Source organism: Staurois parvus, unplaced genomic scaffold (genome assembly GCF_062004578.1).
Source record: "Staurois parvus isolate SC_StPar_1 unplaced genomic scaffold, SC_StPar_1.0 ptg000052l, whole genome shotgun sequence".
Taxonomy (NCBI): Eukaryota; Metazoa; Chordata; class Amphibia; order Anura; family Ranidae; genus Staurois; species Staurois parvus.
In genome coordinates this window covers 136,310-162,749 of record NW_028317848.1, presented here as the reverse complement: position 1 = coordinate 162,749, position 26,440 = coordinate 136,310, and the positions used below count along the sequence as shown (strand labels likewise).

General features: G+C 42.8%; 1 protein-coding gene across 1 annotated transcript in view; it reads right to left on the bottom strand.

The window, feature by feature from the left end:
- Window positions 1-26,440, bottom strand: part of RGS22 (regulator of G protein signaling 22) — a 165,325-nt gene that overhangs the window by 92,117 nt on the left and 46,768 nt on the right. The window contains exons 6-10 of the mRNA XM_089666422.1: window positions 14,626-14,791; window positions 13,765-13,909; window positions 10,414-11,035; window positions 7,515-7,676; window positions 3,114-3,294 (exon numbers count right to left, since the gene is read on the bottom strand). Coding sequence (XP_089522548.1) covers window positions 3,114-3,294; window positions 7,515-7,676; window positions 10,414-11,035; window positions 13,765-13,909; window positions 14,626-14,791 — 1,276 coding nt within the window. The remainder of the gene's footprint in view (window positions 1-3,113; window positions 3,295-7,514; window positions 7,677-10,413; window positions 11,036-13,764; window positions 13,910-14,625; window positions 14,792-26,440) is intronic.

The window sequence follows — 26,440 nt, the reverse complement described above, 5'->3', positions numbered from 1 at the left end:
GAAAAAGAACTAACCAAAAATTGGTGATACAAATCTGAAATAAGACCCCTACCCCTAGGAGAGTCACGACTAATACGTTCAAAAAACAAAATCAGAGATGAAGGTATAAGACCAAAATGTGAACTAAAAAAATGTCTGATCTGTAGATAATGATAATATTCACGAAGCGGGATATCAGAAAGTATGCGTAGCATCTCAAAGGTGATATAAGATCTTCCTCTTTGAAAGTCAGATAACCTAATAAAGGATCTATCGTACCACAACGGAACGCCTGTGGAGATGAAAAAGCCGTAATAAAATTCGGGTCACCAAAAAATGATGAACCTGGAGAGACAGAGGAGACCAGATTTAATCTAAGTTTATATCGAGACCAAAGCATCAATGATTGGGCCATAATGGAATTATGGATCCATAACGAGCGGGGTGGATTTTGGACCACAATATGCCTGGTAAATAGAACGGACGTATAGACTGAGATTCAAATCTGATCCACGGGATCTGGGAATTAATAGTCGCCCATTGTGATAATTGTACGAAACGGGCCTACAGGTAGTAAAGCCAGAAATTGGGGAGACCGAGACCTTCCACCCGTTGCGATCGGTATAGGACTGATGAAGTAAAACGAGGATGTTTGTTATGCCAAATATAATTGTTAATCATCCGTTGAAAGCGATCTAGGAATGTTTTTGACACAGGGATTGGGAGTGCCCTAAATAGATAAAGTAATTTAGGCAAGACATTCATTTTAACTGCCGTGACTCTGCCCAAGAGTGAGATAGGGTATCCATGCCAGATCTTCAGCAGAGTAGACAGGCGTGACACACATGGTGGGTAATTAGCAGCAAATAATTTTGAGTATCTGGGAGTGAGGTTAATACCTAGGTATGAAATGCGATCTGTGGCCCAACGAAATGGAAAAGAATTGCGGATAGATGCACTCAGGGAATCAGGAACATTGATAGGCACCTGATACTGATACAAAGTCATTCAACACTGTGCATAAATTAGGCAATGATACTAACGGTTTAGTAAGGAAAAGCATAACATCATCAGCATAAATACATATTTTGAAATGTGAAACCAATAATGGGTAACCAGAAATGTCTGAATGTGATCTTATTGCAATTGCCAAGGATTCCAAAACTAGCGCAAATAATGGCGAAAGAGGACAACCGTGACGGGTGCCCCTGCCTAGTGTAAAAAAAATCTGAATTACAGCCTGGAAGTCTTATTCTTGTTTTGGGGGAGTTGTATAAGGCATGTACACCAGACAGAAATTCTGCACTAAAGCCCATCTTCTGCAGTAATGAAAACAAATAGGGCCAGTAGACACTATCAAAGGCCTTGTTAATGTCCAGGCTCAGCAGCAAAACCTCTTTAGAATGTAAATTGGCATCCTGAAATACATTTAATGTGAGACGAATGTTGTCTGTAATAAGTATATCTGTGATAAATCCCGATTGGTCCGGAGAGACCATAGAGGAGATAATAGGGGCCAACCTATTTGCTAGAATGCGGCTGAATATTTTCAATTCATTGTTCATTACCGAGATTGGTCTATAGTTTTGAGGTAGACGATGGTCTTTTAGTGGTTTAGGTAATAGAGACATGTTAGCCAACAGCATCTCCTCAGGAAACCTACCTCCCTGCAAAACATCATTGAATAAGGACATCAAAAAGGGAGCCAATGTAGGGGCAAAATGCCCACTATAAGTTTTTGAGTGTTCCCACTAACACAGCACGCCTAATTATTTGTTTTAATATTTCTTACCTTTTAGATGTTTCTCAGGAGAACGTGTGGTGGTTGACTGATTTTTTTTTTTTTAACAATGTTAAAATGAGTCTGTCCCAAGTCTGTTCTCACCAACAGAAGAAGTTCAGCCTCTACACCTTCAAACCCTTGTTAGGATAGACAGGGGTTAATTTACTAATATTGGAGAGTGCAAAATCTGGTACATCTCTGCTTAGTAGCCAATCAGCTTCTAACTTCAGCTCGTTGAATTAAGCATTGACAAAAAACCTGGAAACTGATTGGTTTCTGTGCAGAGCTGCACCAGATTTTGCACTCCCCAGCTAGTAAATCAACCCCACAGTGTTCAAATCTAGTTATAATTGACAAGGAAGATTTGCCTGCACAGTACAGACAGGGTTGATTATGGCAACACATCTGCCCAGCCCCCTCATAAACAAAGAAAACTACCTAGGATTTTTATTTCCAGGGGGTCCACCAAAATGAATGATCTAAAAAAGGTAAGCTGCTGTTTTTTTTAAATATTTTTTCTTATGCTATGTGAATGGAGACATGTAATTAATATAATGTAGGTGTTATCCCAATTTGGTTGACAAAATGTAAATACACTTTAGGTGGCTTCAAAGTAGAATTGAACCTAAAAAAAAGCACTGCAAGGTAGTAATTTTATGACAGAAGAGACCCTTTTGGTCTCTACTGTCGTAAACTCCTTTCCCTGTCTGTCAGTGTTTATGTAGCTCAGTGTACATTTACGGTTCTACTTTGTGGTGAGACAATGTGATCACTCTGTGCATTCAAAGGAGTGACATCATCACGGCCTGGTCAACCAAGCAGCCAAAAATATGGAACCCAGAAAGAAGACCCGGAGTCAATGGCTGCCCACATGCCCGATGGGAGTGCTGAGAGTGCAGGGGAACTGTAGGGGATTACTTGGCAGGTATGTCTGCCATAACATGCTAATGTGCTGTGCATACTAGCACATTCTGATTAACAAATCCTGGAGCGCTGGTTAAAAAAAAATTGGCTGAGGCTTAATTTTGCTTTAAGGGCACAAACATTTTTGAAACGGCCTCCTAAAACAGAAGAACACATACCTCCAATGTACTTGCAAATTCCAAGAGGTGGCACATCCTCAGTTTAAGAAATGTGGATGAAAATTAAAATTATTAACTTGTGAATAAAATTTGATTGGTGGGAGGTAATTGACTCAGCAGCCAAGAAAACAATTCAGTGCTGGATTGATTGTGACACAGGAATATTTCCTATTTTTAGTACTAGTCCTTGAGATTCTTCATGTTAGAAGCATCCAATTTTCTTTTAACTAATGCTGGGCTGATTAGAATGTAAACATATGACTACTCACCGGAAAACTTGCCACTGATATCCTTGGTGCACATGACTTGGGTCTGAGAGGTAACAATGTTATTGTCTGTGCAAAGGGGTCTGCATCTCTTTTGGGTCTCAGTTGACGGTCATACCAAAATTTAAGATCTGCACCAACTGTTTTAGCAGACGGAGTATCAGCCAAACAAAACCTCGGCCCCCTTAAATGAAATAAATGCAGTTGTTTTACCAATATTTTACCAATATTTTTCCCAGATTAAAAGATTAACAAGCAGCCAAGGCTCTGACATTTTGGGGTTAGTGTTGGAGCTTGCCTGGTCTTATCTGCCCCCTCTATTCCTACTGGCTATCCCCACTTCCTAACTGTCAGCAACTCTTACTTTTCTTGAAGTGAATGAGTCTTTTTGGACTCAAGAGATATATAGGCATTGCAACTCCTAGGCTGTCATTCCCCCATAACAAGAAAGAGCCTTGGAACAGATATAGGTAGCAGAAAATGTCCAACTTTACTTACCCAATGGTTGGTGATTTGATGGCTGTCCTTGTAAACCAAGGGGAAAAGTTTAGGTTGACGACCAGCGGTTGGAAATTTGACCGCCACTAGAAAATCTGCAGCAAGAACATCTCATCCTGCAGTATCACTGGATAGTTCACTGGTCACCAGTGGTTCCTGGGGGTTCTACTGCAACTTCTGTGCTATGGTAACTGTGCAGACCCTTCAGCCATCCCACCACCACTCAGCCACTTTATTAGGTATACCTTGCTATTACCAGTTTGGACCCCCTTTTGCCTTCAGAACTTCCTTAATTCTTTGTGGCTAAGATTCAACAAGGTGTTGGAAACATTTCTCAGAGATTTTGGTCCATATTGACATGGTAGCATCACGCAGTTTGCTGCATATTTGTCGGCTGCACATCCATGAACCGTTGATGCTAGGCAGGATGGTGCACGTGTTGTGCATTCAGAGATGGTAGTCTGCATACCTTGGTTGTAACGAGTGATTATTTGAGTTACTGTTGCCTTTCTATCATCTCAAACCAGTCTGTCATCAACAAGGCATTTTCCTCCACACAACTGCCACTCACTGGATATATTCTCTTTTTAGAACCATTCTCTGTAAACCCTTGAAATAGTTGTGTGTGAAAGTCCCAGTAGAACAGCAGTTTTTGAAATACTCAGACCAGCCTGTCTGGCACCAACACCATGCCATGTTCAAAAGTCACTTAAATCCCCTTTCTTCCCCATTCTGATGCTCAGTTTGAACTTCAGCAAGTCATGTTCACCACGTCTAGATGCCTAAATGCATTGAGTTGCTGCCATTTGATTGGCTGATTACCAATTTGTGTTACCAAGCAATTGAACAGGTGTACCTAATAGAGTGGCCGGTGACTGTGTGTATATATATAACAGGTAAAATAAGTATTGAACATGTCACCTTTTTTCTCGGTAAATACATTTCTAAAGGTGCTATTGACATGAAATTTTCACCACATGTTGGTAACAACCCATGTAATACATTCATACAAATAACGCCAGAAATTAAGTTACCGTATATACTCGAGTATAAGCCGAGTTTTTCAGCACATTTTTTGGGCTGAAAAACGGCCCCCCCGGCTTAAACTCGAGTCAACGTCTGCAGATGACATGCCGTGCCTGTCATCTGGACACACCCCCGGGATCAATCCTCGCCGGTGATTGGCCGCCGGAACTGTAGCTCAGGAGAGGCACACAGGCGCCCAATCACCGGCGAGGAGGTGAAGCTTGGAGAGGAGGAGCCGAGCGGCACCACAAAGATCGAGCGAGTGAAGAGGAGGAGAGCGGCCGGAGAAGGAAGACATCTGACCGGTAAGTATGTACCATGGGAGAGGGAGGGAGCGAGCGAGCCCAGGCTGGAGCAGGGGTCACCAACGATGGGGCACTATTCCTCCCCCCACTGACACCAACGATGGGGCACTATTCCTCCCCCCACTGACACCAACGATGGGGCACTATTCCTCCCCCCACTGACACCAACGATGGGGCACTATTCCTCCCCCCACTGACACCAATGATGGGGCACTATTCCTCCCCCCACTGACATCAACGATGGGGCACTATTCCTCCCCCCTCGGCTTATACTCGAGTCAATAGTTTTTCCCAGTTTTTTGTTGTAAAATTAGGTACCTCGGCTTATATTCGGGTCGGCTTATACTCGAGTATATACGGTATGTGTTATAAAATGGAAACAGGGAAAGGTATTGAATTAACTGAAATTTATTTAATACTTCGTACAAAATGGTTTGTTGGTTATGTTCTTTCCACTTACGGATTATGGCACCAACAGTGCTCACTGAAACATTCAGACATTTAGAAATCCCTCTGTAACCAATGCCATCAGTATGTGTTGCAATAATAAGGTTGCGATGGTCTTGTGAGAGCTGTTTGCTTTTACCCATCATGTTTATTGTGTGACACCTTAGTAATGAGACACTGTTTTAAAGGCCATCAGTTGAGACTGAACTAGCTGATATTAATTTGCACTTACAAGGGGCAGGATTGCTTTCTAATTACTGATACATTTCAGCTGGTGTGTTGGCTTTCCATGTCTTTTTGCACCTCCCTTTCTTCAGGTGTTCAATACTTTTCCCTATGTCATTCCATTTTATTACACATAACTTAATTTCTGAACGTATTTGTTTTGGGTTTTTTTTGTATGTATGGATTGCATGGGTCGTTACCGACACGTTAAAATTTCATGTCAATAGCACCTTTAAATATACTGTATATTAACCTAGAAAAATGGTGACATGTTGAATACTTTAATATTTATTTTACCCGATATATATTATATATAGATAGATAGATATATACACACATACAGTGTAAATATATGTCAGATTCTCTACATTTTCAGAACAAATCAAGCTTCTTCAAGGATTAAAGTGTATCTAGAGCTAAAAACAAAAATGCCATATATTGCAATTTACTAATCCTTAAATGTGGTGGTTGCATTCGTTTTCTTTTTTTAAGCTTTTTTCCTTTTTCACCTGGTGATCTGCGCAAAAAATAAAAACCGCAGAGGTGATCAAATACCACCAAAACAAATCTCTATTTGTGGGAAAAAAAGGACATACATTTATTTGGGTGCAGCATTGCATGACCACACAATTATCAGTTAAAGTAACACAGCTCCATATCCCAAAAAATAGCCTGGTCAGGAAGGTGGGTAAATCTTCTGAAGGGCAAGTGGTTAAGATAAAAAATGCCCCATAATCTCCACACCCCCATCTCTAAACACTTACCTGAGTCCTCTATGAATCCAGCGCTTTGCCTGGCAGCAGTTCTTCTCTCCCCTTTTTCTGATCTCATGGACTTCACTGAGAGCAGTGGGAGCCATTAGCACATGGAGAGGTAGAAGGGGAGAAAGTTGGAGGGGGACTGGTAAAGAAGAGGTAAGGGACCATCTCTCTTCAATATCGTTGCACAGAGCAAGTAAGTATAGCTTCTTTTTTATTTTTAGAACACCTTTAAAGCTGAACTCCAACTAAAACGATACTTCCCTGGGGTTAACGCTAGTATTAACCCCTCCTTACCTGGTCTGCAGGGGTGAGCTGAAATATTATACAGTATTTACCAGCCTAGTGAATCTAGCCATGTCCCTCTGTTATCCACCGAAGGCTGACAGGCAGTAAATTGGTGCAAAAAGTTACATTCAGGTCATGCGATAAATGATAACTCTTAGGTTAGGTTCACACATGCAGCTTTTTACAATGCAGGCTAGTGGTAATGCCAGCTCCAGTAGGGAGCAGTGCTATGCACGTTTCAGATTCACCCCACTGCTTGCTCTTTATTTTCTTTTTTTGTAACTTTATTTGAAGTGTCACATAGTGACACTTCATTTATGTTTCTGCACAGCAGCGCGGTGTGTTGTGCTGTTGTATGATGACATGAGATGCCATGCAGTATATTGTGGAAATATGCAGGTCGCCACACATAGTGTAATTGTGCCCTTATGTTTACTAGTGTCCTTAAATTAGCTAAAACTGTCAAGCTGTCAACTGGTTGTTCTCATAATTGATCCCATGTGCAGCAGTATGGCAACTACAGATCAAACAAAGGCTAAGATGGCAGCTTCCTTGGCTGAAAAGGATAGGAGTGTTTACTTCTGCCTTAAATGGTTTGTATCAACACTCTAACTGCCACTTTTGCTGGACAGCTTGGTTTATGAAAGGAAGTTGAAAAATATCAGATTTACTGGCCAGATCACCAGGTGAAAATAAACTGAAAAAAAAGAAAGAAAGAAACTGCCACCACAGTATAAGCATAAGTAAGGGTAAGCTGCAATATATTATATTTTTGCTTTTTGGGTTTAGATTTGCTTTCAAAATAACATTGTAATGCAGAAAACATTTCTGTTATTTAAATGAACAGAGATTCTTACCAGTACATAAGGAGTCGCTTGACAATTTCAGCCCGGACAGAGTGTAGATGGCTTTCACTCCACTGATTAGTATCGAGAAGGTCCAATTTCATCAGGACTTCAGCCTGAAGATAATGGTCTCCAGTGGCCACCAGGTAAATTGTTTTCATCTTGTTAAGATGACTGGAAATAAAATTAAAGTAAAATCACATTACTACAGTATAATAACATGCTATGTCACACAGCAAAACATTTCAATTTGTAATGTGGGTAAATTGGTGCATCTTGAAAAGTACATCCTAACAACCAGTCCTACCTAATTCTGAACCAGTAGTGCATTGGTAAAGCCTGGATTTACTTATAAAGGAATCGCAGAGTCTACAGTTATGCTGATTAGGTTCATGCTCTGAATCTTTCCTCTTGAATTTGAATTAAAAAAATACATTGTAGATATACCGCTGTTTTTCTATTTCTAGGAAAATTGTGATTACATGAATCCTAAGTGCGACTTTGATCCGACGTTACCCTCTCTGGCACTAAGTCGCATCAAAGTCCCATTAAAGTAGTACAGGAACATTTTCAAAGTTGCTGTGACTTTAAGTGTCATAGATTTGAGCGGGTGCCTTTGAAACCAATGGGCTGTGACTTGTCATGCGACTTTATTATTATTATTATTATTATACAGTATTTATAAAGCGCCAATAGTTCACTCAGCGCTATGTGTTCAAAGTCCAATGACAAGTCACACAAATGTGAATGGAGCCTTAACCACTTGAAGATCAAACCTATTCTGCCACTTCTTTCCTATATGTACAAATCAGTATTTTATTTTGCTAGAAAATGACTAAGAACCCCCAAACATTATATAATCAGAGGCTCTAGAGATAAAATGGTGGTTGTTGCAATTTTTTAATGTCACATGATATTTGCAGAGCTGTTTTTCAAAGCAATTTTTAGGAAAAAATACACTTTAATGAATTTTAATGTGAAAAAAACACATTACATAACCCAATTTATTCATAAAATATAAAAAAATGATAATACACAGTGTAAATCAATACCTATCATGTCACGCTTTAAAATTGCACATGCTCGTGGAATGGCGACAAACTACTATACTTACAAAATCTCCATAGGCAACACTTTAAAAATGTTTACAGGTTACCAGTTTAGAGTTACAATGGAGGTCCAGTGATAGAATTATTGCTCTCGATATAATGTTTGTGGTGATACCACACATGTGTGGTGCAAACACCATTTACATATGTGTACGCGTTCTTTTCTGAATGCGAGCAAGGGGGGACAGGGGTGCTTTAACATTTTTTTTTATATTATTATTATTTATTACCTTTTGTATTTTTACATTGTCCCTTTATTTTTTTAATCACTTCTTTTTCCTGTCACAAGAAATGTAAACATCCCTTGTGATAGAAATAAAGCATGACAGGTTCTCTTTATGGAGACATCTGGGGCTACCCCAGATCTCTCCTCTACCCTAGAAAGCATGAGATAAAGAAAAAAAAAATCTCGCTTTAAAAGACAGTCTCCTGTCGCTTCTGGTCTCAGGGACCATAGAGATGGCTGGGTCCCTGATACCGATCTGCTCTGTGATTAGCCAGCAGAAGTGTTGGATTGGATACCAGGCTCCCTGATCTCACTGGAGAGCTCAGAGACGGGAGGTCACTTCCTGTAAAAGGAAATCAGCAAGTAATTAGCCACAAACATAGTATTTAGATGAAAGAGCATCTCCAGCCGAAAAAAACAACACCAGGGTTATGGCAGACAGGTGCAGCCATAACCCCGGTATAACTATGTAAAGCAAATCATACATGTACCTGATTTGGTGGCAAGTGGTTAAGAGTTTGCACTCATTAGGCCTCATGCACACTGTGAGCGTATTTTTTTTTCTTAATTCTGCCTGTAAACTTCCCTGCCACTAAACTGAAAACGCCTATAGTGTGCATGGACACATAGGGGGAGATTTACTAAAACTGGTGCAGCTGTGATTAGTAACCAATCAGCTTTCAGGTTTTATTGTCAAAGCCTAATTGAACAAGCTAAAGTTGGAAGCTGATTGGTTACTATGCACAGCTGCATCAGATTCTGTTTGCACCAGTTTTAGTAAATCTCCCCATAGGCTAACATGGAGGGGAGTTTACAGGCAGAGAAAAAAAAGCTCAGACGCTTGAAGAAGCAGCTTTTTTGAGCTGCAGTGTGCATGAGGCCTTACTATAGTAGATCAGCAGGGGACTTACATTTGAGCTCTTAAGGATTCTAAGCAACATACCATCTATTACTTTCAGTCCTCATGACTGGCCCATGTCCTGGTGTGTTTATATAAATGCCTTTTTTTTCAGCTTAAGGGCTCATTCACTCCAGATGCAGTTATATGCAAGTTTCACTGCATTCCAACAGCATAAACAGTCCAAAATTCAGGTTATATTATGGGTATAGTCTACACTATTACAGTGCACTGCAGTGAAAAAGGAAAAGCTAGCTGCATTTTTCCACACCACAAATACTTGAAAACGCGCGCACGTGCATGTGAACGTAGCCAAATGCATCGAAGCACATCAGAGTGCGCAAAAAGGCCAAAGAAAGGAAAAAGACAAAAAAATGACCTTAAAGGACAAATACAGATTGAAAAACATGCATCAATTGCATGAAATCGCACATGAAAAAACGCACAGCAGACGTGCAGTTTCTTGGACCCGTAGTGCACCTCCGCTGATAGTTTTTTTACACTATCTGAAGCTTATTCTTGCCATTGCAGCCCTTGTGGCTTTATTTAGCTACTTTCAGACACATGAAAAGAAAGAGTGTCAAAGTACCTACCTCTGCTGAAACAACTCAGTACCCAGTGCAAAATATATTTATAAAGTATCAATATTCAAATAAGAAATTGATGCAATATGAGTACCTCTGCTTTCTTTTCATGTCAGTTATGGCTTTCAGTCGTTCAATGTCCATCCATAACCAGAATAGTTTTTCCCCAGATGTTCCTTTTATAAAAGATTTAAACCTTTCAAATTCTTTTCGGCTGTGGATATGAGCGTATTCATGCTTATGACATGAGGACTCCAGGGCTTCCAGCTCATCACTGTCTAATTCCAAGATGTCAATTTCTTCTTCAATTGTGGATTCAGACGTAGTGGAAGGAGCTCTTGTGTTCTGCAGAGGCTGAATCGCCACCTCTGATAGGCTGAAAACATCAATTTCACCTGCACTTTGTTCCACCTTCTCTCCATTAAGCTTGGATACTGCAGTCTTCATAACTTGATCAACATAATAAAAGGAAAAGTCCTCCATTGTTGGGAAGACTGGGACATTTCTATCCTGAATAGTTTCTTGGTCTTTTTCTAGCTGCTCGTTATCATTTAATTTCTCTTCTTTCTGTTCAATATAAATTCTTACTGGACTTGGGACAGGAGAATCTGCAATGGTTACAGAATACTCCTCTTCCTTCTGAGCATCTTGTGTATTCTTCAATAATACCGATCTGGGTTTCTTCACAGTTTGGGCATTGGAAACACTCTGTGAGGCTTAAAGCAAATACAATATATAATTACACTTATAACACTTATTTTTTTCATTTTGGATGGAGCAAGGTAGAGCAAGGGATGGTCATAACCCCTGTCAGATTTTTTATTTTTTTTACCATCTGTGTCCCTTTCCAGAGATTTCTCTTCACTTCCTGTCCCATAACCAAACAGGAAGTGAGAGAAAATCCCTGCAAATGAATAGAATTCCTTGGGGACTTCCAGATCACCAGAACTAGTGTCCCCATTGGAAGATTTCCCCTCTATTACTTTTCTGGGGACAACCCACAATTTGCGATTTTCTTTTACTTTCACCTTTAATGATAATGGATTAACAAAACAAATAGAGAGGGTGAATCTCTCTAATGGGGGCACAGACCGCAATAAAAACTGGCAGGTGCTCAAACCTCTCTGTACACTATCAAAAACTAAAATGAAAAGGTTTTGCCTTTAGATACTTTAACACATATGGGGTGAATAGTCAAGACACAAGAATAAGTAGAATAAATATGTACTGTACATTTATATGTTTTCAGTTTCTCAATATAAATATTAATAATGGTTTTGAATCATGTACATACATACATAAAATAAATACCTTAATACCTGCAAAATATATATACTACACAAAATATAGGGGAAAGAATGACATTAAAAATGGGTAATATGGAACAAATTCTTCATCATGAAGCAGACATATTCACCTTGATAAAATGTTATTATTAAGGCTGAATACCAAGCAAATAGCTAAATACACACATGCAATACATATATAGGTATGTGCACTGTTTTGCTTAACAGAGAAAAAGCAAATTTATTCAATCAATCTTGAAACACAGACACCCCTGCCATACTGCATAGCCAGGCCAGTGACATCCTTTTTCTTCACTGCATTTAGGAATACAGCTTGCTTACTGACCCACTCACAATTTTATTGGACAGTTATACCACACTAACGAGGTAATCACTATATTCAGTCTACTCCCTTCTTATGTCAGAAGCTCCATTCTTAAGCCCCTTTCACACTGGCAATCCAGTCAGGTCCGCCTGTCAGTTTCTCAGGTGGATATGGTTGTAAGGTGCATGAATTCCTATAGATTGGCGGATATAAACGGACAGATGTCCATTTACACCCAGCTACCTCTAATCCAATCTGCTAGAAAAAATGGAAGGCGATCCATTTTCCTCCATCTGGGCGGATCAGATCAGAATGCCCATACAGCAGAGTGGGCCTTTCCCTTGTCTGCTCAGTATAAGCGGAGCGGACACGGACCTGTCATCTGCTCACTCTGCACTGATCAGCAGAGAGATCCCCTGCTGAGCAAAGCAGAGTCCACCCCGTGTGAAAGGGGCCTTATGCTGGATCAAAATTCGGTGGGTACAGGAGGGTGTACTGTTGAACGGACACTCTAGAAAACTTTTGATGATCAGTGGCTTCAGCTGCTGAACAGTGTATCCCGACAGCAGCAGGAGCCGCTGTTAAGCCAGCCATAGATGATTGGAATCTTGGCCCGTTCAGCATCTATGGGCAAGCTGATTGTACCCAAGTCAGTTGTTGTACGACTTGGGTATAACTAGGCTGTTAGACTTTACATGCGATCTTTACACTGACTGTGTTGATGGGGGAACAGAGCAATTTCTTTTCTGGCAAACCGCTTAATCCATGCCCTGCTTTAGAATACAATGTCCTGGCAGGGGGAATTCCTCCATGCACCTTGCTTGGGAGGATAGAGGAATCTGTTAGAATTTGTTTTTTTTATTCAGCCCTCTGGCTGACTATGTCTATGCCTGGCAGACTATGTCCAGCCTTAGGATTGCTATACAGGGGGAATCACAGGAAGTTATTATATAGAAACATGTAGGTACTTATATTTGCAGTAACAATATGCATTTTAACATAATACTTTACAGCTTTGTACAGTGTAAGGCTAGGGACACACAACCATACGGACAACATAGATAACTTACTTTCTATGCAAAAATATACAGATATCAGAGAAGCAAAGTACTGACTGTTTCACAATTGTCTATGCTGTCATAATATTCTTCTCTGTCTCTGTTTATCCCAATTTTTTTTACAAAAACATGGCAGAAAGTAAGAGGTTCCCTTTTCCCCCATGTTTTAAAATTCTACAAGAACAGAAAAATGCATTGATTTGCCAGAAGCACTCAAGCACCAATAGCCCAACCAGCATTGTCAGGTCTTACTAGTAGAATACAGACTTTTGTCTATACCCCACTCACAATTCCACTTTCCATACGCTTACACTGATTGCCTGACCTTAGATTGTCTGCCCCTTGAGGGTTAGGGACTGATGTGAATGTACAAATATATATGTAAAGCGCTGCATAAATTGATGGCGATATATAAGTACCTGAAATAAATAAAATAAATACATTTATTTCCTATCAAAATCATGCTGCTGCCTTGACTCACAAGAACCTGCCCACACACTTGGCTTTTGGGAGATGCAGTTCTGGGGAGCATGCACACATCAATAGGTACCGAGCTCTCAGCAGCTGCTTCTGCAAGAATTTTTCAAGCCTGGTGCTGATGTCATGGAGAGTAATAAAAGCTATTTCTCACTACAGGAACAAGGTAAAAAGCCAAAGCCTAGACATACTGTACACTTGCTGGGTATACTAAACCTGGGTATACTAAACCTTATTTTCGCTAGGACTATGACCAATTGACTATAAAAGTGCTGTATATGTAATGCATTCTTACTTACATTTATTACCATCGTATCCATTGTACAGTGAAAGTCTACCATGTGCAGGCTCCCAGGTAATGGGTCCAAAAGATGAATCAGTGGTCACAGTAGGCTCATTTTGCTTTGCTATTGTAAACCATTCTTTTGTCTGGGTAAACGAAGCCTTGGAAAAACATAAACTTAAATATTTACCCAGTCAGCCACAGACTTCAGGATTATCACCATTCTCCTAAATAAATCTATATTATGAAAGAATAACTAATACAGCATTGTAATAAAACTGAAGGTATTCACATATCATCATCAACTTCTCATAAATCCAAACAAGGGACCTATCCCTTATTTTACTATAGTGGAACAAGAAATACAAATCATTCCTGTATTCTTCAGTGGCCAAAAGTGCATCCAGAATCACTGTTTTATAGCCAGATGCAGCCTAAATATAGACAAGTTATCCACATTACCTGCAGCTGTTTCAGATTTGATATATATCTTCATTGCAAAATATAGAAGTCATGGCTTCCATGGAACTGTACTTATTGAGAAACTAGATGGTAAAACCAGGTTACATTGAGGTTGGCCAGGAGAAACCAATAACCCTCTAGTAAAAAATTCATACATTACAGTGCTGATATATTAAACAGGAGGCATTTGTGTGTCATCACTTCCATCATATGCCATAAAAATAAGGGATTTATACTTAATATCATACTTCATTCTACTGCACAGAAGCCATGGTTTTTCATCCCTTGCATCACTAGAATTTAAAAAAGCTCACAACAGCTGCATGCAGATCAGACAGATGTCTTCACATTCTATAATTTATATCTATCCCATTCCAAAAAGAAAAAAATGGTTTGGCTGGAGTTTGGGCATTACCTGGCCAAGAGTAACAAAGAATTTCTTCATAAGTTCCTCATTTTCAGTTTGTGGGGATGGGGATGGCTCTACCTCTCGTTTATGTGTCCAAGGCTCGTACTGAGGATCAAGCTGTAAACTCACTCCTGTAGGCCTCACTTTTACCTGGGACATCAGCTTAGCAAGTCTGAAAATACCAAAAGGAAAAGCCAAAGGCACCATTATATTTTATTTAGTGTAATTATGAAAGAACCTAACGTTTCATTTGTCTATCCATTTAGCAAATATTGAGTCCATGGCACAATATCTTGCTGAGATGGTCTAATAAGTAAAATAAAATAATGTGCCAATTCTAGTAGATCACATTCATGTTTCCTTAAGAAGGCAAAGGGGAGATATGAATAAACACATTAAAGGTGTGAAAAAGGTTCAGGAGGACAGTAATCTCAATATGAAACTAAAGAAAGTAAAAGATCAAGAACACAGGAACGTGACCTCAAACTAGCAGGAGAAATGTTCGAAACTAACCCTGGAAAGTATTATTTTACTGAAAGAGTAATTGAATCTTGGAATAGACTTACAGCAGAGGTAGTGAGTGAGTCAACATTAAGTAGATTCAGATATGCATGGGGAAAACATAGATCTATACTCAGACATAACAATTATAAAAACGGGAAGTTTCAACAGACCACTTGGTCTTTTTTCTGCTATTACTCTTGCATGGGAAAATTATAGGTATCAGGCATCTTATGCTAAACCATTAAACATGTAACAAATATTATTAATTCAACAAAGCAATTCATGAAAAAAAACAGTAAGTCGAGATTACTTCCAGGGAAAACTGTGCATCAAAATTATCTGTAAATCCAAAGATACAGTAACTGCAACTAAATAATATGCCAGTCCATTGTTCCCTCTAAAGCTGTACATCCCTCCTACTTGCCTGTTTATTGGTCCTGTCTTATGGTAGTCACTCTCACTGACCACTAGAGAGTTTTGGAAGGTAGGGAGGGAGGGGAGAAACTTGACTATTGCAGAAATAGTTGAGATTTCCTCTTTCCATTGGGGTACCCCAAGGCTCCATCCTTGGCCCCCTCCTTTTCTCTCTCTACACCTCCTCCCTGGGCCAACTGATATTCTCCCATGCCTTCCAAAACCACCTCTATGCTGACAACACCCAGATCTATCTCTTCACGCTCCCGCTCACCCCCTCAATCTCCTCACGCATCACAAATCTACTAAGCAACATATCATTATGGATGTCACACCACTCCCTTAAACTCAATCTTTCTAAAACCGAGCTTGTTATATTTCCTCCTCCCGATCCCCACTCACAACTTAACCATTAAGATCAACAGCACAACCATTGGTCCTTCCCCTCATGTCAGGGTGCTAGGTGTAATCCTAGACTCTGACCTTTCCTTCGGGACCCACATCCAATCACTGGCTAAATCCTACTGCCTCAACCTCCGCAACAATTCCAAAATCTGCCCCTTTCTGACTAATGACACCACAAACAACTTATCCATGCCTTGGTTATATCCCGCCTTGATTACTGCAACTCCCTCCTCAATGGCCTACCTTTACACAGGTTATCCCCCCTTCAGTCTATTATGAATGCTGCTGCTAGACTCCTATACCTTGGCAAATGGTCAGTGACTGCTGCCCCTCTCTGCCAATCCCTTCATTGGCTTCCAATAACCCAACGTATAAAATTCTAAATACTAACCACAAGATACAAAGCCATCCACAACACTGCTCCTAGCTACATCACAAACCTCATCTGCAGATATTATCCAAATCACCCGCTCCCCTCCTCCCAGAGCATCTTGCTCTCTAGATCCCTTGTCACCTCCTCCCATGCTTGCCTCCAGGATTTCTCCAGAGCCTCCCCCATCCTCTGGAATTCCCTAACCCCAGCATGCCCAGTCAGCCCCCACCCTGTCTGCATTTTGGCAATCTTTGAAAACTCACTTATTCAGGGAAGCCTACCCCACCTGCACCTAAAAACTGTACTTGGGTCACCTCCATCAGATCATCCCCTGCAGCTATCACCTTTTGTACCACTTCCCCCTTCCTTTAGATTGTAAGCTGAAGGAGCCTTCCTATTCCTTCTGTTCTGAAATGTATTGTAATTGTACTGTCTCCCTTTATATTATAAAGCGCTGCGTAAACTGTTGGCGCTATATAAATCCTGTATAAGTATAATTATAATAAAAATAATTTGCAAATAATCATAATAGTGGAAGATACTGGTTGTCTTTATCTGTTAATACCGCTCCATACTCAAATGGATATCTTGTGGCAAAAAAGAAATTACAATTCTTCTACACAATTGCTGGCTTCCTATTTAATTTCATAAATAACTACATGGCTCAAAAATTAAAGGAACAATTGGAAAACACACCAGATCTCAATGGGGAAAAATATCATGCTGGATATCTATACTGATATGGACTGGGTAATGTGTTAGGAAAGTAAGGATGCCCCATTGTTTGATGGAAATGAAAATTATCAACCTACAGAGGACTGAATTCAAAGACACCCTGAAAATCAAAGTGAAAAAATGATGCAGCAGGCTATTCCATTTTGCTGAAATTTCATTGCAGCAACTCAAAATGGTACTCAGTAGTATGTATGGCCCCCATGTGCTTGTATGCATACCTGACAATGTTGGGGCATGCTCCTAATGAGACAATGGATGATGTCCTGGATGGATGAATTTCCTCCAAGATCTGGACCAGGGCATCACTGAGCTCCTGGACAGTCTGAGGTGCAACCTGGGGGCGCCGGATGGACCAAAACATGATATCCCATAGGTGTTCTATTTGATTTAGGTCAGGAGAGCTTTGGGCCATTCAATGGTATAAGTTCCTTTATCCTCCAGGAACTGCCTGCATACTCTCGCCAGATGAGGTCGGGCATTGTCGTGCACCAGGAGGAACCCAGGACCCACTGCACCAGCGTAGGGTCTGACCATGGGTCCAAGGATTTCATCCCGATAACTAATGGCAGTCAATGTCTAACCTGTAGAGGTCTGTGCGTCCCTCCATGGATATGCCTCTGCAGACCATCACTGCCCCACCACCAAAACGGTCATGCTGAACAATGTTACAGGCACCATAATGTACTCCAGGGCTTCACCAGACCCTTTCACGTCTGTCACGTGCTCAGGGTGAACTTGCTCTCATCTGTGAGAAGTACAAGGAGCCAGTGGTGGATTTGCCAATTCTGGTGTTCAATGGCAAATGTCAATCGAGCTCTATGATGCCTGGCAGTAAGCACAGGGCCCACTAGAGGATGTTGGGCCCTCTAGCCACCCTCATGAAGTCTGTTTCTGACCAGCTGGAGGTCATTTTGTAGGACTCTGACAGTGCTCATCCTGTTCCTCTTTGCACAAAGGAGCAGATACCGGTCCTGCTGATGGGTTAAGAATCTTCTACGGCCCTGTCCAGCTCTTCTAGAGTAACTGACTGTCTCCTGGAATCTCCTCCATGCTCTTAAGACTGTGCTGGGAGACACAGCAAACCTTCTGGCAATGGCACGTATTGATGTGCCATCTTAGAGGAGTTGGACTGCCTGTGCAACCTCTGTAGGGTCCAGGTATCACTTCATGCTATCAGTAGTAACACTGACCCTAGCCAAATGCAAAACTAGTGAAAAACAGTCAGAAAAGATGAGTAGGGAAAATTGTCAGTGGCCTCAACCTGTAAAACCATTCCTGTTTTGGGGGTTGTCTCATTCTTGCCCATCTAGTGCACCTGTTGTTAATTTAATTAACACCAAAGCAGCTGAAACTGATTAACAACCCCCGCTGCTACTTAACTGACCAGATCAATATCCCAGGAGTTTAATTGACTTGATGCTATACTGTGATTAAAAAGTGTTCCTTTAATTTTTTTAGCAGTGTATATATAGCCAACTGAGAACTCATACACTTTGAGAATAAATGAAAACCACAATTACCAATATTGGGACCTTGTTTGGCCTAAGGCACAGGATTTATATATGTTAACCAAAGAGAACTGTGTGTTTAGCCTAAAAAGGATTGTTTAGAGAGTCATAAAGTATATACCTATAGCCATTTTTTTTAGATTGGAGTGAAAAAAGTGTTTTAACCCCTGTCAAATTTTATTTGGCATTAAATATACTTTATAAATTGGCATCAGCTGTGTCTGAGAATTGAGAATATAGAAAACTACTCTCTCTCTATCTATATATATACTGCTAAAACAATTGTGAACAATGTACAATGCCGATCCTGCTTAATAGCTTTAGGAGGTTTTAAAGGGCTGTTGGCAATAAAAATGATATTGACTAAAGTATAGCTATATACATAAAGAAGAAATTGTAAAATTATATTGATGTATGAGTTGCAGAGAGAATAAATGATTAATTCAGATGCACCTTACAAAAAGATTTTAATGACGTTTGTGGCCTCATTGGGAACATTTCTCTTTCTGCCCTGTAATCATGTTATAACCAGAAGAAGTAAGGGGATCTCTCTCTTGTTCAAACTTTTTTTTGGTATTATAACAAGGGGAGGGGGATATTAACAGTAGGCATTGGACAGTACATTGACAGCAAAATACAGAGGTAAAAAAAAATGCACAGTATCAATGTCCTTATATAGAAGGAGAGAGAGACTCAAAGAAGCAGTGCAGCATAACTTAGGGTATTGAGTAAATAAAGATTAGTAACAGAAAGAAACAACAAACCATAATGAGTTTAATCAGTGTGAGTAATGACTCTCCAGTGCTGCATGTGGAGCTAAGGATAGACCGAGGGGGGCCGGGGGGGGGGGGACGGGTGATAGAGATGACTCCATGGATGGCAGGGGAGGACATAATCCTTTGTGTATTCGGTTAGGAGTGGTACCAGGTTAGTACTGAAAATGCACACTTTCACACTTTGCATATTAGGGAAGAAGGAGTGATTCGTCAAAATTTTGCGGGAGGAAATGTTCTACCCAAGGGTTCCAAACATTCAGGAACTTAGGGATTGTATCAAGGATTGTGGCTTCCACCTTTGCGTGTATCATAGCTTGGGTTACCCTAGTGTTAACTGCAGCTATGCTTAAAGTGGGGGATTTCCAAGATTTTGCTATAACCTGTTTGGCCGCTGTGGTTATTTGCAGGATGAGTTTGAATTGCGGTGTGGTTACGCCGGGGGGGCGCAGATTAAGAAGAGCCGTTGTCGGGGTAGGTTGAAGCAGGTTTGCGCAAAATTTGGATATCATTCTAAAGACATCTGTCCAGAAAGTTTGGGCTACTAAGCAGTCCCACCATATGTGATAGTGTGTTCCCAGGTCAGCACAGCCTCTAAAGCAATTAGGGGGGTAGTTAGGGGTGTAGTTTGCAATTTTTGCTGGGACCAAATACCAACGAGTTAGGACTTTATAGTTAGTTTCCAAAGCTACAACATTCTGTGAAGATGATTTCGTATTGGCCCAAATGTGGTCCCAGTCAGATGGGTCTAATTGTCTGTTTAGATCTGTTTCCCACCTATGGGTATATGGGGGGGGGGGGGGATGTGGCAGCCGAAGTTGTGAGAAGGGAATATAGACAGGAAATGAGACCGCGTCTATGGGGATCTTTATAGCAAGCCCGCTCGAAGGGAGACATGGTATTAGTTTGGCTAGATGCTATAGTGTAGGGTCTGTAGAAGTGTTGTAATTGTAAATATCTGAATATTTCAGATGCTGGGAGGCTATATGTTTCTTGTAATGAAGCGAAGGATTTGAATTTGTTCCTCTGTAGGAAATGATGGGTGCGGAGGAGATTTGCAGTGGTCCATTCTTTGAATGAGATTGGCGATGACCATGATGGGGGAAAAGCTGGGTTCTTGAGATATGAAAGTAAGGGGTTATGCAAGGACTGAAGGAGGTAGCGAGTCTTCAGTCTGTCCCACAATGACAGAAAGTGAGAGGTGATGGGATTTGTTATTGAGCGGCGGTCAGTTGGTCTTAGCCAAAGTAAATTGGCTGTGGACAGGGGGTCACACTCTATAGATTCAAGGATAACCCATTGTGGAATTTCATAGGTCGCATGATATTTTGGCAACTGTGCTAAATGTGCCGCCTGGTAATATTTATTGATATCGGGAAGGCCAAGACCGCCATTGAGCTTGGAACGGTATAAGGTGGAACGGGGTACGCGGGGGCGTACTGAGCCCCACACGTAGGAGAAAATACGACGTTGTAGTATGCGAAGGTAATGGGATGGTACTGGGATCGGGAGAACTCTGAATAAATATAGAATTTTTGGAAGGATTGACATCTTTATGACTGCTATTCTACCTATCCACACGAGTGGTAAGGAGGACCATTTTGTCATAAGAGCAGTTATGTGAGTTAGCATAGGAGTATAGTTAGCTGCATAAAGGTCAAGGGGATCTCTCTCTAACAGGAACACAACAGCAAATAACATTTTTTTTAAATATATATGTTTATTAGACCGGGGGAATGCCAAAACCTTCATCAACTTTTCATTGTTGTGATGTCAAAGTTGGAGAATTTGCTCTCCTGCTGCACTTTAAAGCTCCAAACCTAAATTTCACCAGATTCTGACCAAAAGAAATCTGGGTGCAGTAAAATAATAAGGCCGTGTTCACACTATCGTGGTTTCGTGTATACTTAAAGTGATGATATTAGAAAAAATTACTGCTGGACAAAATGATAGGATGTCCCAATTCTGCAAAATTTGGAAACCATGGGTTGAATCCTACATGTCTCCAACCTTCACCCTAATTCCTTACTGGAATTAAGTTGTTGGGGGTAGGGCATGTGCAGAAGATGGAAATGACCTTTGTTTAGTTCTTACTCCTGTAGCCTACCTCCCTCTACCCCTCACCCCTTTGTTTTTCCTTATATTATTAACCATTCCGGTTTATTCTTATTTAGTGTTACCCCCATTGGAGCTGCTGGTAATAACAGGTTCTTCCATAAAAGTACAGAGGTTGCCCACTACTGCAAGCACCAATCCATTCTCGCCAGCAAAAATAACACAGTGTTGGGGATGTCTTAGTTTTTTTATTACTTGAAGAAACTTTAACAAGAAAGGGGTTTAGGGTCAAAGTGTACTCCAAAACAATCAATAGCAATAATAGAAGTACAAACCTCTTACTAATCTTCTTACAGCAGCCTTTCCTGCAGGTAACAGGGAATGACCAGTATATCAGAGCAGCCCCAGTCCATGTAGCAACCCCTGGCACTTAGATTCCTTCTAGCACAAGCACACCCAAAGTCTACAGTAGCTGTCTGCCACCCAGCATCCACAGGTAGATCCACAGTGAGGGAGATAAATACAGATCCTTCTCCAGACCAGGACTCCAAAACCATGCCCTCTAAATGAATACTTATTTAGCAGTCTTCCCCGGACCCTCAGCCCAGCTCCTACTGAGACCCAAACTGCAATCTCCTGTTTCAGAAACTCTCTCCTAGGGGCAATAGGACCCAGGAAACCTGAACTCTCCCTGAAGGGAAAGACACTCATCCAGAGCTTCCCAAACATGTATTACCTTCCCAGCCACCTTCTGGTTACCTCCTTCCAAGGATTGGTTGAGGCATGATAAATATTCATACTGGTAATTTGCATCTCACTACCCTATATTCTGGAAGTTTCTTCCAAAAACAGGTGGTAGAAATCAAACACCCAGCTTAGAAAACCCTGAACAAACAAAAACAATAAATAACTGTTTCACTTGCTACAGTGAAATAAAGACTACATTTACTTGGCAGCCTAATTAGGAGGGTGCTACACTTATTTCTTACATTTTACCTGGCTCTTGAGTGAGCCGATGAAGGTTTCTCTTTGTATGTGATGTCATGGATACCACGGTTAGCGTTTTTTGTTCATGTGTATTTGATATGCTTACACTCTGTGAACAGATTGTAAACGTTATGCAAATGTATGACTTTCTATGGAAAAACTTTCTACTTTGAAAACCAATATACATTTCTGAAACAAAAAAACGCAGGAGACTTGAAGCTCAGAGAAGTGCAAGGGCTACCTAATGCATTTGTTATGTGTTGAGCAGCCCATGACACAGGCCTGGTGTCATGCGTCATAGTGTGAATGGGGCCCACTAGGTTCATTTCCCACTTTTTTTTTTAATGTTTTGTTTTAAAATGTCAATCAGCACTAGAAGAATGCTCCCTTGCATACTCTATGACTAGAGATGAGCGAAGTATTCAAAAATTCGATTCGGCTGATTCGGCGAATTCGAGGAATAAATTCGATTCGAGTCGAATATATTCGCTGCGAATTTAACTTATAAAAAGGGTGTTTCTAGGCTTCAGAGAGCCTTTATATTAGTGCAGAACACTGTACCTTTAATTTAAATGCCCTTGGAGTCTGCTGGGGAAGAGAAATAATACTGTCAGTCAGTATGACATGCAGATGAGTGCCGTCGATCTTAGAATCACCGCACACTTCACTCATTTGGGCAGTCACGGGGCCAAAACCAGAGTGTGGAGCCACAGTGTGGCGGTGGAGGCAGCAGCAATGGGAGGCCATACAGCACCCTATGACATAATGGAACCCACCAGCAGTGTGAGGAGACCTGAAAGTGGCACATGGCACAGTGTGGCGATGGAGACAGCAGCAATGGGAGGCCGTACAGGGACCCATGAGACACTCTGGACCTGGCAGCAGCATGAGGAGGCGGTACGGGGGCCTATGGCAGATTACGGGCCTGGCAGCAGCAATGGGAGGCCCGTAATCTGCCAGCACCCTATGACAAAATGGAACCCACCAGCAGTGTGAGGAGACCTGAAAGTGGCACATGGCAGAGTGTGGCGATGGAGACAGCAGCAATGGGAGGCCATACAGGGACCCATGAAACACTCTGGACCTGGCAGCAGCATAAGGAGGCGGTACGGGGGCCCATGGCAGATTACGGGCCTGGCAGTAGCAATGGGAGGCCCGTAATCTGCCAGCACCCTATGACAAAATGGAAGCCACCAGCAGTGTGAGGAGACCTGAAAGTGGCACATGGCACAGTGTTGCGATGGAGACAGCAGCAATGGGAGGCCGTACAGGGACCCATGACAGATTACGGGCCTGGCAGCAGCATGAGGAGGCGGTACAGGGGCCCATGGCAGATTACGGGCCTGGCAGCAGCAATGGGAGGCCCGTAATCTGCCAGCACCCTATGACAAAATGGAACCCACCAGCAGTGTGAGGAGACCTGAAAGTGGCACATGGCAGAGTGTGGCGATGGAGACAGCAGCAATGGGAGGCCGTACAGGGACCCATGAGACACTCTGGACCTGGCAGCAGGAGGAGGCGGTACAGGGGCCCATGGCAGATTACGGGCCTGGCAGCAGCAATGGGAGGCCCGTAATCTGCCAGCACCCTATGACAAAATGGAACCCACCAGCAGTGTGAGGAGACCTGAAAGTGGCACATGGCAGAGTGTGGCGATGGAGACAGCAGCAATGGGAGGCCGTACAGGGACCCATGACAGATTACGGGCCTGGCAGCAGCATGAGGAGGCGGTACAGGGGCCCATGGCAGATTACGGGCCTGGCAGCAGCAATGGGAGGCCCGTAATCTGCCAGCACCCTATGACAAAATGGAACCCACCAGCAGTGTGAGGAGACCTGAAAGTGGCACAGGGCACAGTGTGGCGATGGAGACAGCAGCAATGGGAGGCCGTACAGGGACCCATGAGGCACTCTGGACCTGGCAGCAGCATGAGGAGTCGGTACGGGGGCCCATGGCAGATTACGGGCCTGGCAGCAGCAATGGGAGGCCCGTAATCTGCCAGCACCCTATGACAAAATGGAACCCACCAGCAGTGTGAGGAGACCTGAAAGTGGCACATGGCAGAGTGTGGCGATGGAGACAGCAGCAATGGGAGGCCGTACAGGGACCCATGAGACACTCTGGACCTGGCAGCAGCAAGAGGAGGCGGTACAGGGGCCCATGGCAGAGTGGCGAAGCGTAAGCAGCTTAAATTGAAGGCCATACAGAGGCCTATGTTAAAAATAATAACATGTTTGGGGCATGATTCATGGCGGATTTAGTCAGTTGTGTCAGGAACTGGTGGTTTGAAATCCAGACTAATCCACGCCTGATTCATTTTCACAAACGTGAGTCTCTCCACACTTTGGGTGGACAGTCGTGTCCTCCGCGGAGTTACAATACCTCCTGCCGCACTAAACACGCGCTCCGATGCCACGCTACTGGCCGGGCATGACAGCCTTTCAAGGGCAAATTCAGCTAGTTGGGGCCAAAGGTCAAGTTTCGTTGCCCAGTAGTCAAGGGGATTGTCTACCTCGGTTGGCAGGGTGCTGTCCAAGTAGGCCCAAGCCTGTTGTTTGAGGTCCTGCTCCAGGTCCACCTGATGCTGCTGCTGCTGCGGCTGGTTAGTAGTTTCCTCACTGCGCTGGTGAAGAAAGCTACTCATCATCGACTGCAGACTGAGGCAGCCGCTGCTGGTGGAGCTGCCACTGCTCCTACCACCCCACCCCTCCCCTGCTGCCATGGCAGCGGAACGCGAGCGCACAGGGCCCACAGTGTCTGAGGATGGACGTTGGCGCAGAAAGGCAGAGACCAACTGACTACATAGGTGGTTTTTATAGTACGTTATTTTGGCCTCCCTCTCAGCAGGTGTGAAAAAGGCCACCATTTTTGAACGGTAGCGAGGGTCCAACAAGGTGGACAGCCAAAAGTCATCCCTCTGTCTGATGGTTATTATTCGGCTGTCGCTACGCAAGCAACCGAGCATGCGATGGGCCATTTGTGCCAAAGAATGCGAGGGACTCCCTGCCTCCATCTCCACAGCATACTGCCACGGTGCGTCTGGGTCCTCTGTCTCCTCCTCCTCCTCTACCAGATGCTCCTGCTCCTCCACTCCTGTCCGCTGAGTGGAAAAACCACCCATTTCACTCAATAATTCCTGAGCACCAATGTCCTCCTCTACCTCCTCCTCTTCTTCCTGTCCTGCCCCCACAGGGGTCATGTGGCGTTGAGATCTGTGCGCCACGTCTACCGCACCCTGACCAGCCATTGTTAACAGCATTTGTTCCAGGACGTGCAACAGAGGAATGACGTCGTTCATCCCATAGTCCTGCCGACTCACGAATAGCGTGGCCTCCTCAAAGGGCCTGAGCAAGCGGCAGGTGTCACGCATGAGCTGCCAATGGCTGACATCTAAGTTACACAGGGGAGTACCTTTATCCGCTTGTAACATCAGGAAATCGGTGATGGCCTTTCGCTGTTCGTAAAGGCGGTTAACATATGTAGGGTTGAATTCCACCTTGTTGCAACGTCACAACATGAGGAGTCGGTACGGGGGCCCATGGCAGATTACGGGCCTGACAGCAGCAATGGGAGGCCCGTAATCTGCCAGCACCCTATGACAAAATGGAACCCACCAGCAGTGTGAGGAGACCTAAAAGTGGCACATGGCAGAGTGTGGCGATGGAGACAGCAGCAATGGGAGGCCGTACAGGGACCCATGAGACACTCTGAACCTGGCAGCAGCATGAGGAGGTGGTACGGGGGCCCATGGCAGATTACGGGCCTGGCAGCAGCAATGGGAGGCCCTTAATCTGCCAGCACCCTATGACAAAATGGAACCCACCAGCAGTGTGAGGAGACCTGAAAGTGGCACATGGCACAGTGTTGCGATGGAGACAGCAGCAATGGGAGGCCGTACAGGGACCCATGAGACACTCTGGACCTGGCAGCAGCATGAGGAGGCGGTACGGGGGCCCATGGCAGATTACGGGCCTGGCAGCAGCAATGGGAGGCCCGTAATCTGCCAGCACCCTATGACAAAATGGAACCCACCAGCAGTGTGAGGAGACCTGAAAGTGGCACATGGC